This window comes from Sinocyclocheilus grahami, unplaced genomic scaffold (genome assembly GCF_001515645.1).
Source record: "Sinocyclocheilus grahami isolate Dianchi unplaced genomic scaffold, SAMN03320097.WGS_v1.1 scaffold322.1, whole genome shotgun sequence".
Taxonomy (NCBI): Eukaryota; Metazoa; Chordata; class Actinopteri; order Cypriniformes; family Cyprinidae; genus Sinocyclocheilus; species Sinocyclocheilus grahami.
This window is the reverse complement of record NW_015505501.1, coordinates 266017-279638: the sequence shown is the minus strand read 5'-3', so window position 1 is coordinate 279638 and position 13622 is coordinate 266017. Positions and strand designations below refer to the sequence as shown.

The 13622-nt window shown below is 37.6% G+C and overlaps 1 protein-coding gene across 1 annotated transcript in view; it reads right to left on the bottom strand.

The window, feature by feature from the left end:
• Positions 1 to 1407: 1407 nt before the first annotated feature.
• Positions 1408 to 13622, bottom strand: part of LOC107602221 (BRCA1-associated protein-like) — a 13927-nt gene continuing 1712 nt past the window's right edge. Inside the window, exons 4-9 of the mRNA XM_016294667.1 lie at positions 9500 to 9689; positions 9047 to 9160; positions 6617 to 6765; positions 2962 to 3041; positions 2488 to 2597; positions 1408 to 2131 (exon numbers count right to left, since the gene is read on the bottom strand). Coding sequence (XP_016150153.1) covers positions 1739 to 2131; positions 2488 to 2597; positions 2962 to 3041; positions 6617 to 6765; positions 9047 to 9160; positions 9500 to 9689 — 1036 coding nt within the window. The 3' untranslated portion in view covers positions 1408 to 1738. The remainder of the gene's footprint in view (positions 2132 to 2487; positions 2598 to 2961; positions 3042 to 6616; positions 6766 to 9046; positions 9161 to 9499; positions 9690 to 13622) is intronic.

Here is a 13622-nt window from a genome sequence, read left to right as displayed (position 1 = left end):
ATGTATAAGTTAGTTATAATCAAGTAACTGAATTGCTTTGATGTAATTTCTTCAAATAAATTTTTTTAATTTTATATAAATGTGTAATATTTAAGAAAATACATTTTAAGTGTATAATTTTATATAATTTATACTTACCTGAATCAGTCGCTTTCTGAGTTTTCGGAAGTTTTTCGTGGTAAACTCCAAATATAGCTCACCCTCGCGCCCTTTTGCTTACTTTCTCTAGTAGCTCTTTGCTAGTGAAGTTGCCTCAGAATAACTTTTATTTGCAGATTTAACAGTTTGACAATCACACACATTTTAAATGCTTGCGGTTTTTTTTCTTGTCAAAAGTTATTACTAGCCTCCAGCAATCCCACGCATCTGTAACCGACGAGAAGGGTGTGGAAACCAGAGAAATGTCTCAATACAAAGAGTGACTGTGTATAACTTACTAAAAATAAGTGGGTGGATGTGTTAGAGAATGAGACATGACAAAAGCCACATGATTTAGTGCAGTGTGCGTCTATTAACCAAATTACATCATGAAGCGACAAGCCCTTTCACCACAAAAGCTTCTTTCTGTGCATCAAGTCTTTGTGATTGTGAGTTACAGGAGCACACCTGTGGCCTGCGATCAGAATACAGCTCACAATGAGGTCAAGCTCAGCAAAAATCTCCGATTTTAGCCTGATGCAAAGAAAAATGCAGAATATGCAGCCTATTGAAACATGAAGCCTACATGAAAGTTACATGCATCACCCAAATTCTCAGTTGCAAAAGCATTTTTCAATTACTATAATGCAAAAAATATGGTATATTATTTAAGTTGTAGTTTAAATGCATTTAGTAATATTTATTTGTACTTCTTAGTATGGAAGCCTGATTCAGCCATTTATATATGTATGTATTTGTATTTATTTATACTAAAAAAGGTAAAAAAAAATAATAAAAAAAATTTTTAAGAGGTAATCCTTGAATTCAGAGAAAAATGTCAGAATTGTGATTTGAGTTTATATCTTGCAATTCTGACTTTTTCCTGAGAATTGCAAGTGTATATCTCACGATTCTGACCATTTTTACCAGTCACAATTACTTTATTTTTTTTATTCCACGGTGGGGGTAACAAAAAAAAAACAGATTTGTGAGATAAACTCAGAATTCTGAGAGAGAGAGAAAAAAAGTCAGAATTATGAGATGTAAACTCAAAAAAAAAAAAAAAAAAATCTTGCAATTGTGACAATTTTTTCCCCTCAATTTTCTTCTCAGAATTATTCTGATTTTGTCACAATTCTGTTTTTTCCATACAGAATTTTTTTCTTATGGAATAAAACAAAACGATTGCTAACAGAAATGAGTTTACCAAAAAAAAAAAAAAAAAAAACATCCAGATGCATTACAGCAAAATATATTTTTTTTTTTTTCTCTCTCCAAGCAAAACATGACAAACGTGTTTTTGTGGGATTCTTCTGTCAGAGTTGCAGAAAGCAATATCCAATCATTTCCACAAACAAAGTAAATCAAAAAGTGACTTCTTCCAACTATGAGGACACTAAAAACATATGAAAATAAAATTGTGCAACAAGAACAGCACTTTGTTTTCATATGAAACCGGTTGAGCTACATTTCTAAGCGGAACTGGTGATATATTAGAGCTTCTAACATGAGGAAGGGTGATTATTCAAACTTCCTCATTTCCTGTGCAACATTTCTGCCATCCGTTAAGCACTGAATATACTAAACACAACGTCTTTTGCTACTTTCCCCTCTTGGATCGTCCCTTGCGGCCGCTCAGTTTGCCGGGGCCGTGGGCCGAGGGCCCAGGCTGTGGGGCCGCAGCGATGTTGATCTGACCCTCTTGGATCTCTTGCCGGGCATCTGCCGGCATGCGGTCGATCTGCTGCTGCGTCTCCAGGTAGAACATGACGTCTCGCAGCTGCTCCTGCAGCTCGGCGATCTGGCCGTCTTTATTGGCCGCCGCCTCGTGAGCCCGCCTCTCCTCCTCCTGCAGCTGCGCCTGGAGCTGCGTCTGATTGGCTCGCAGGCATCGGTTCATCTCCTGCTCCTCCCGCAGCTCTTGACTGAGCTTCACCACTTTGTTGTTCAGCTGTGAACATCTGCAGAAAACAGCACAAAAGACTGTGTAAACAGTGTATTACTATATTTTTTAAAAAGTCATTTTTTTCCAGCAATAAGCAACTACCTTTCAAAAAACTTAATTTCCTTCAAAGAACAATATTTACTACCAATAAATACACTGCAATAACTATAGCCAGTACTTTAAAGAAAAAAAATAAATCACAAAAATTCTAATTCCTCCTCCGCTGTGTCTTTCTCCAGATGAACTATTTTATTCTCCCAGTAAATGCGCTGAGAATCCAGCTGGCTGGTTAATAAATATGAATACTGTAGGAAAAAGATTTGTCAAACAAAATATAAGATGATGGCAGAGTATCTAACACAAAGCAAATTCCCCCCCCCACACACACACACACACACACACACCTCGAGCTGCAGTGCATCGATCTTCTCATCCTGACACGTGTCGCCCTCACACTCGTACTGCACCATCTTCCCGTCGGTTTTACTGGCAACAAGCCGATGAACGTAGTTATCTGATCAACATAAGGGCAAAGGCTCTGCAAAGTTCAGCTCCAACCCTAAACAAACACACCTGAAGCAACTAATTAGGGTCTTCAGGATCACTTAAAAATTAAAGGCAGGTGTGTTTGATTAGAGTTGGAGCTAAACTTTGCAGGACAGTCGATCGCCAGGAGCAGGGTTGGGCACCCCTGTTATACATGATGTGCAAAAATGTATTAAATAATTATATTACATGTTTAGGATAACCTGGGTCATGTGGCTGTCTCACAGCAGATCACTGTGTCCTGTTCTATTTTTCAGATGTGTTTTGTCCAAAGAAATGTGTTATTCATTACTACAATGATGTTTTCCGTGTGCAGTTAGTCAATTAGTTGTTTACCTCTTGGACTCCACACTCAAAACACTTGTTCTCCTCCACGGGTTCAGGAGTCTGACAGTATCTGCACACAGGACACCTGCAGAAGAAGTGCACACTGTTAGTGCTCTTAAAGGAATAGTGAAAATTTGTTGAATATTTACTCACCCTCAGGCCATCCAAGATGTAGATGAGTTTGTTTCTTCATCAGATTTGGAGAAATGTAGCATTATATCACTTGCTCCCCAATGGATGCTCTGCGGTGAATGGGTGCCGTCAGAATGAGAGACCAAACAGCTGATAAAAACATCACAATAATCCTTAAGTAACCCACACCACTCCAGTCCATCAGTTAATGTCTTGTGAAGCCAAAAACATGCGTGTTTGTAAGAAACAAATCCATCATTAAACCATTTTTAACTTAAGTCCATAATAACGCTTCCTCTGGTGTAAAAGTCCATCTCCTGTGGTCTCTCACATCAAAATCCAGCCACATATTTGTTTAGAGTTATTTTGGACTGTAAACGGTGCTTGATCTTTGCAGATTTCTTTCCTGATTCAGAAAAGATGCACTGGAGGAAGCGTTATTATGGATAGAGGACTTATATTTAGCCTGAAACAATGGTTTAAAGTTAAAAACATTTTAATGATGGGTTTGTTTCTTACAAACACGCACCTTCACACTACATTAACTGATGGACTGGAGTGGTGTGGATTATTGTGATGTTTTTATCAGCTGTTTGGACTCTTATTCTGACGGCACCCATTCACTACAGAGAATGGATCCATGGAATGCTACATTTCTCCAAATCTGATGAAAAACAAACTCATCCACCTCTTGGATGGCCTGAGGATGAGTACATTTTCAGCAACTGTTCATTTTTGGGTAAACTATTCCAATGTGACGTCAAAAAGACCATTTACTTTCTTTATAAATGTCCCATCTTCAGTCTAAATCTAATATTTATGAGTCACAGTTTGAGTTAGCAGTCTGTTCAAATCACTAGCTCATAGTATGAGCGTTAGTAATAGTGATGCATGCATTAGCAAACTCCACTAATGATATCATGACCTATTTTTCAAGCCCAATCAAATCCTGATGAATAAAATAAAGTCCCACCCTACAAAATTTCCCACTGAATATCAGTTCACTCAGAAATTTGTCACAAAAATGCATCACACGTGCCAAATTCATGTGTGTAAACACTTAAACCTGAAACCATCTCCGCAAAAGCGGTTTGCACTCCCATTGTGCGCATGAAACATGACACTGTGACGTTCATCTCGCAGGTCAGAGGTCAGCTATGACAATTAAACACAAACACAACAGCAAGAATAGAGAACGGCCTAGCAAACCTGTATCACGTCAATGAAGAATCGGGACAAAAAGGTTAAAAGTGATTACTTTTACGCACGTAAATAACAGATGAGAGCAAAATATGAGCACAAACACAGTGTCATGCACTGATGCGTCATGAGAGAAGAATGTGACACGAGGGTGTGGATGAAATTTGCCAAGCATGAACAAAATGAACTAAAAAATATTAACTAATATAATACACATATATACAGTGGGTACGGAAAGTATTCAGACCCCCTTAAATTTTTCACTCTTTGTTATATTGCAGCCATTTGCTAAAATCATTTAAGTTAATTTTTTTTCCTCATTAATGTACACACAGCACCCCATATTGACAGAAAAACACAGAATTGTTGACATTTTTGCAGATTTATTAAAAAAGAAAAACTGAAATATCACATGGTCCTAAGTATTCAGACCCTTTGCTGTGACACTCATTTAACTCAGGTGCTGTCCATTTCTTCTGATCATCCTTGAGATGGTTCTACACCTTCATTTGAGTCCAGCTGTGTTTGATTATACTGATTGGACTTGATTAGGAAAGCCACACACCTGTCTATATAAGACCTTACAGCTCACAGTGCATGTCAGAGCAAATGAGAACCATGAGGTCAAAGGAACTGCCTGAAGAGCTCAGAGACAGAATTGTGGCAAGGCACAGATCTGGCCAAGGTTACAAAAAAAATTCTGCTGCACTTAAGGTTCCCAAGAGCACAGTGGCCTCCATAATCCATAAATGGAAGACGTTTGGGATGACCAGAACCCTACCTAGAGCTGGCCGTCCGGCCAAACTGAGCTATCAGGGGAGAAGAGCCTTATAGGTAAAGAAGAACCCAAAGATCACTGTGGCTAAGCTCCAGAGATGCAGTCGGGAGATGGGAGAAAGTTGTAGAAAGTCAACCACCACTGCAGCCCTCCACCAGTCGGGGCTTTATGGCAGAGGGGCCCGACGGAAGCCTCTCCTCAGTGCAAGACACATGAAAAAACACCTGAAGGACTCCAAGATAGTGAGAAATAAGATTCTCTGGTCTGATGAGAACTTTTTGGCCTTAATTCTAAGCGGTATGTGTGGAGAAAACCAGGCACTGCTCATCACCTGTCCAATACAGTCCCAACAATGAAGCATGGTGGTGGCAGCATCATACTGTGGGGGTGTTTTTCAGCTGCAGGGACAGGACGACTGGTTACAATCGAGGGAAAGATGAATGCGGCCAAGCACAGGGATATCCTGGACGAAAACCTTCTCCAAAGTGCTCAGGACCTCAGACTGGGCCGAAGGTTTACCTTCCAACAAGACAATGACCCTAAGCACACAGCTAAAATAACGAAGGAGTGGCTTCACAACAACTCTGTGACTGTTCTTGAATGGCCCAGCCAGAGCCCTGACTTAAACCAAATTGAGCATCTCTGGAGAGACCTAAAAATGGCTGTCCACCAACGTTTACCATCCAACCTGACAGAACTGGAGAGGATCTGCAAGGAGGAATGGCAGAAGATCCCCAAATCCAGGTGTGAAAAACTTATTGCATCTTTCCCAAAAAGACTCATGGCTATATTAGATCAAAAGGGTGCTTCTACTAAAAACTGAGCAAAGGGTCTGAATACTTAAGACCATGTGATATTTCAGGTTTCTTTTTTAATAAATCTGCAAAAATGTCAACAATGCTGTGTTTTTCTGTCAATAGGGGGTGCTGTGTGTACATTAATGTGGAAAAAAAATTAACTTAAATGATTTAAAAAATGGCTGCAATATAACAAAGAGTGTTTTTAAAACGTACACCGTTTAAACTAGGCTGCTTATGTTGAAGTGTTTGGGATGTGGTTTTTAATGAGGAGACCTTTTTTGTAATCAGGCTCTCAAAAAGTATATAAAAAATTTGATATAGATTTATCGGCCAACATATCGGTTATCGGCTTTCAAAAATAAAGAATTATCGGTTATCGGTCAAAATGTTCATACCGGTGCATCCCTATATATATATATATATATATATATATATATATATACATATACACACACACACTTACAACTTATTGTTTATAATTAAATGTAAAACAAATTAAAATGATTTAAATATCAAATTATAATATAATAAAGTCAATAATAACTATATTATAATTAGGGTAGGGTCAGACTTGAACTTTTTTCAGTAGGATTCAAATTAATATTACTATTTAATATATATTTTCCTAGCCCACACAGCCTTGGATATATCACCAGCAAAGCTATTTGTTGTTTTTAAAATGATTAGAAAGTAAGTCATTTTGATTGCATGTTGAATCTAAGCGCTTTGGTTGTGAATGACAGCACTCACGATGCATCCTCCCATCTCTGCAGACACTGGCTGTGAAAGCTGTGGTTGCACAGGGTGGTCAACACGCCGTTGACGGACTCGTCCATGCGCTCCAAACACACGGTGCACTTGGGCAGCTCAGTCAGATCCATCACAGGTAAACTGGCCCCCTGTTCATAATGAAGAGTTTGAGATCATTCACACATTCCAGAACACTGCAGCTATTGTTATGCATGTAAATCAGTGCTGGAAACACGACATGTGCGTGTGCATGTGTTTAAACAAAAACAGCCAGTCAACAACAAAACTGGTTATTCCTGGTCACTCAAGCAATGCATCGGTCTAAAATAGTGTTACGTTGCCAAGAATTTTATAACTTAGTGTCGTTTGTTCAAATCATAGTAGCTGCTTGCTTCAGTAATGATAATAATATGATTTCTTTTTAATTTGAGAACTTATTGTTAAATCTAAAACATAAATTCAAATGTTTTGCTATGTGGTTGTTCTGTGTACTTTAAATATGTTGAAATGTTCGGGTGGTTGCCACGGATTTTAACACTTAACACAGTGTTATTGGTTTGTTCATAATAATTGCTTGCTTTAGTAATAATATATCTTTTTTTATAACTTACTGTTAATAATTAAATGTAAAACACAAATGAAAATGCTTTAAATATCAAATTTAAAATAAAAACTTTAAAATACGATTTAAGTGAACAGAACTACATTTAGTGTATGTAATTTTTTAGGTGAAAAACAGTATGCTAAAAGAGTAGTCCGAATTCATAGTATTCGCAAAAAAGTAGGCAAAAAAATCCCCAGATGCTTTACTACTTTCGTTGATTCATTCGATGGATGCTTTACTATCCCATGAGGCCACAGGAAAGGATTTATACTTTGTAACGGTTGTTAAAGGGGCTTTATGTAATTTTTTGACTGTGCTAAAGCATAAAAACACCATAATATGTTTGCAGATATTTAAGAAACATGTTAAGTCAACATACTTGTTTCTCCGAAAAACAACACTACAGCCAGTTATTCTGCTTTTAAATGTGTGTTTCGTGTCGGAATGACCGTTTTTGTTTTGGTCTGTGTGACTCCACCCACTGCCAATTCACCCAATAGTATTTTGACACCCCGGGTTGCCAGTTTGCGTAAATCACAGTGTATTGAATCCATGGAAGCCAGAACATGAGCTGGATCAGAGATAGCAGATTCTACCCGACCTAAAAAGCCTCGGCATCCATCTAAAAGGCTCGATGACCAGAGGAATATTAAAACTTAGATAAATCAACTCATCAACTTACATAGTAACACCCTGTCTACACTGGACGTGGCGCGACAAAATCCTATAGAACCCATTATAATCAGTGATGCTGTTTACACTGGATTTTTTACGGTGGCTTTGTTGCGTCCAGTGTAGACAGACTTCAGCTGTTGCGGCGCGTCGTGTCAGTTGCATTTATTCTGTTGCTTGTCTGGCAACCCATATGAGTGTCGTGTCTGAGGAGGAGTGGGTGGGAAAAACAACTCTCTCCAATATTTTTAATTTAGACTGCAGTATCCATTTCAACTGCTAGCCGTCAATATTATATACTTTAAAACCAATTACCAGTCGGTACTTCTGACAACACTATTGTCTAGTAGGTACTACAATTGGTTATCAGCAGATCGGTCTATGTGCAGATATATTAGGGATCTGCTGATAAACGCGGCTTTTAAATGCTCCTGTGCGAGCGCTCGGTGAAGAGCATGAAGCGATGATCATTGTAGCCAATCACAGTCATATCTGTTGAGCTCGTGAACAAATTGGCCAAGAAATTGTTTAAGAATCGGCTCAACAGCGCTCAAATGTTAGCTGGAAATGGATATTTTTTAAATTACAGTACTGACTGGTATCGCGTTCTGTACTTTTGACAATATGTGATTTCAGAAGCATCATTGGTGGTTTGTTCAAGTCATATGTGACCCTGGAGCACAAAACCAGTCTTAAGTAGAACGAGTATGTTTGTAGCAATAGCCAAAAATACATTGTATGGGTCAAAATTATCGATTTTTCTTTTATGCCAAAAATCATTAGAATATTAAGTAAAGATCATGTTCCATGAAGATATTTTGTAAATTTCCTACCGTAAATATATCAAAACTAAATTTTTGTCTACTAATATGCATTGCTAAGAACTTAATTTGGACAACTTTAAAGGAGATTTTCTCAATATTGTGATTTTTTTGCACCCTCAGATTCCAGTTTTTCAAATAGTTGTATCTCGACCAAATATCGTCCGATCCTAATAAACCATACATCAATGGAAAGCTTATTTATTCAACTTTCAGATGATGTATAAATCTCAATTTAAAAAAATTGACACTTAAGACTGGTTTTGTGGTCCAGGGTCACATATTAGATATTTGCTTTAGTAAACACTACTAACTAATGCTCCAGAGCCTTACCTCTTCAGATTTGATGACTTCCGCTCTCTCCACATAGACTAACTGGCAGACAGCATCCTCAATGGAGTTGAACTGACGGCCGTTACATGTTGTGTAGAAGCTGTCAGCATCGGCCTAAAAAAATGAAAAAAACACAATGACCGTCCATTCATAAAATACTGAACATCAAAAAAACTTCAGCAGGCTAATTTGCATGAGTTTATTTTGCAAATCATGTGGCAAAATGTGTCTATGGTCAGAATCAGAGGCAAATCATCTTCTTGTGAAAAGTGTAGTTGCAGGCAGCAATTAATGAGTCTTTACCAGAAAATGCATGAAGGTTTTTTTTTCTGAAGAACTGTGTTATAAACCAAATTAGTGAGGATTAGACAGACTGGGCACTTTTTAGATCCTGCCCAATCAAATTTCAGTTAATTCATTGTCATTGTTCTTGTATCTGGATAGGTAACTGACCTGACTCCTGAACTTTACCAGCACCATGTACTGGTTGGGCATGGAGTCCCGGATGATCTTCATGTGCTCCATGACGTCATTGAAGGGGGCCACAAACTTCATGAGGTCGTGGCTGGTCATGGTGGTGGGTACGGTGAGGATGCACAGCATCGCGCTGCGCCGCACGTCCTCTGTGAGCGATGTCATCTTACTGTCAACACACAAAACAAAACCGACAGCTCAAATCAACAATGCAACAAAGTGTCTGTTGTTCTAATTCCACAAATTCCATGTTTTTTGGACATACTACACATACTAGTATATAACATTTTGAAAATGTATATAAAGAAATCCCAGCAAACCAACTCAATGACAAATATAATTAGATTATATTGCAGCTTGCAGCTCTGACAGCATTCTAGGTGTTTCAGCAACTACAGGTGCATCTCAAATTAGAATGTCGTGGAAAAGTTCATTTATTTCAGTAATTCAACTCAAATTGTGAAACATGATTCAACCTTGTACTAAGTTCAGGCTGTTTTCCTGGAGTCACAATTTACAAGAGTGGAGATGAATTGGACCATAATAATTTCAGATGCTTTTTTTATTTTAAGCAATAGAATTGTAAACTTCCTTAACGGACACACTGTTCTGAGCAGAGTATGTGAGCGGAGTGGAGCGGCAACAATTTCCCCAAGTATTTCAGTATGTTTTGAAGTATCACAGAAGTTCTGTTCGTAAAATAAATTAAAAGAAAAAAATTTAATAAAATACTAGCAGAGTAGTTTTAAAGTGGCTTATTGGAACACTAGTGTGCAAACTTTTTTCCTACCACATGCCAAGCTTATTGCATGGTTGTCTGCATTAGAAGTAGGGCTGCACGATTATGACAAAAATCATAACTGTCGATTATTCCCTTGAAATTATAATTGCAATTATCACAATTGATGTTTTGAATAGCTTTATACCATTGTTTGAAGCAAATGCATGCCATATTTTTATATGAAAATAAGCTGAAAACACTAACAGAAAAACTTTTATTGCCTTTCTATAGCATTAAGCCTCAAATGTCAACTATACATTGGTTTGGTTTCTTCTTTACATAAAAAAAGTTAAAATATGCATGGTATTATAATGTTATGCTAAAACTAAAATTAAAACAATGGAAATATCCCTTAAGATAAACTGTAGAAAGAAAAAAACACCACACACATCTTAACTATGCAGAAAAATGTAAGTGGACTTTTTTTTTTTGGTAGTAATTGCAGTTTTGAACGATTACGTAATTGTGGCATCCGCAATTGTAATCACGATTCAAAATTCGATTAATTGTGCAGCCCTAATTAGAAGGTATCATTGCTGCTTATTGTAGTGCAAATTTTGTTTGTGAAGGATGAAAATAACCTACGTTTTCGTCAGTTAGCCTATTTTATCTACGGATTGCTGCATTTCTTACAGATTTCTACTCATTCGAAATCGGATACAGATGAAAGAGCACTGTATTACATTTGTTTGATTGCATTATTGAGAGAGCGATTGCATGTGAATAAGTGCTGTAAGTGCTGTTTAAATCATGCTCTTACCCAAAAATATTCAGTATCTAGAAGGAACAAACAAATTCCTTGAGAACTAACCTGCTCAAGTCCATTGCCGTCATCATAACCTTCACATTCTTTCTGATTTGAGTGATCCATCTGTATCAAGCTAGCTAAATATATGTTTAACATGTGAATTCTTGCTATATGTGCAGTTTATATGCAGGTTTCAATATTATGGGCTGTTGGTATGAATTGTACTCGTGATGGAGCGAGTGAAAACCACAATGCTAAGACTTTTTAAAAATCCACTCCTCGCTCCCTTCAAAATCACACTGCTCTGCTCACATACTCTGGTCCTGAGTCAGAATGGCTTCCTTCCAAATCACAGAAATGCTGACCACATTCACACTCTACACAGGCTAATCAATAAACACATCAAACAGAACAAAAATGGAAAATATTTGCATGCTTTTTCAATTTCAAAAAAAGCATTTGATTCTATTTGGCACAATGGAATATATTATAAATCAGAATTCTGCAAACTCATTCTAAAATTACAAAGGAGAACACCCAATAACGCATGTAGGGCATAATTAGGCCAATTCCTATTGATTATTAATATCCAAAAAAGATCACTCAAATTAAATTGGAGAGATAGAACAATAGATAGAAGTGAAGTGACATGTGGCCAAGTATGGTGACCCATACTCGGAATTAGTGCTCTGCATTTAACCCATCCAAAGTGCACACACACAGCAGTGAACACACACACCCGGAGGACACTTGCTCAAGGACACCTCAGTCGTGGTATTGAAGGTGGGAGAGAGCACTGTACATTCACTCCCCCACACCTACAATTCCTGCTGGTATGAGACTCGAACTCGAACCCACAACCTTTGCGTTACGAGTCCGACTCTCTAACCATTAGGCTACGACTTCCCCATGACTATCTATAGAACGTTAGATAGAACGACAGACAGATAGATAGATAGATAGAACGATAGATAGATAGATAGAACGATAGATAGATAGATATAGATAGATAGATAGATAGATAGATAGATAGATAGATAGATAGATAGAACGATAGAACGATAGAACGACAGACAGAGAGACAGATAGACAGATAGATAGATAGATAGATAGATAGATAGAAAGATAGATAGATAGAACGATAGAACGATAGAACGATAGATAGATAGATAGATAGATAGATAGATAGATAGATAGATAGATAGATAGATAGATAGATAGATGGAACGATAGAACGACAGACAGACAGACAGATAGATAGATATATAGAAAGATATACAGTGGGTACGGAAAGTATTCAGACCCCCTTAAATATTTCACTCTTTGTTATATTGCAGCCATTTGCTAAAATCATTTAAGTTAATTTTTTTTCCTCATTAATGTACACACGGCACCCCATATTGACAGAAAAACACAGAATTGTTGACATTTTTGCAGATTTATTAAAAAAGAAAAACTGAAATATCACATGGTCCTAAGTATTCAGACCCTTTGCTGTGACACTCATATATTTAACTCATTTAAGGGGGTCTGAATACTTTCCGTACCCACTGTATAGATAGAACGACAGACAGACAGACAGACAGATAGATAGATATACATAGATAGACACAGACAGATAGACAGATAGATAGATAGAGAACGACAGACAGACAGACAGCTAGATAGATAGATAGATAGATAGATAGATAGATAGATAGCGACAGACAGACAGACAGACAGACAGATAGAGAACGACAGACAGATAGAGAACGACAGACAGACAGATAGATAGATAGATAGATAGATAGATAGATAGATAGATAGATAGATAGATAGATAGATAGATAGATAGTGACAGACAGACAGACAGACAGATAGAGAACGACAGACAGATAGACATAGATAGATAGATAGAGAACGACAGACAGACAGACAGATAGATAGAGAGCGACAGACAGATAGACAGACAGACAGACAGACAGACAGACAAGATAGATAGATAGATAGATAGATAGATAGATAACGACAGACAGATAGACAGACAGACAGACAGACAGACAGATAGAGAACGACAGACAGATAGAGAACGACAGACAGACAGATAGATAGAACGATAGATAGAACGATAGATAGATAGATAGATAGATAGATAGAGAACGACAGACAGATAGACAGACAGACAGACAGACAGATAGAGAACGACAGACAGATAGAGAACGACAGACAGATAGAGAACGACAGACAGATAGAGAACGACAGACAGACAGATAGATAGAACGATAGATAGAACGATAGATAGATAGATAGATAGATAGATAGACAATGACAGACAGACAGACAGATAGATAGATAGATAGATAAATAGATAGATAGATAGATAGAGAACGACAGACAGGCAGACAGACAGATAGACAGATAGATAGAGAACGACAGACAGGCAGACAGACAGATAGACATAGATAGATAGATAGAGAACGACAGACAGACAGATAGATAGAGAGCGACAGACAGATAGACAGACAGACAGACAGACAAGACAAGACAGATAGATAGATAGATAGATAGATAGATAGATAGATAGATAGATAGAT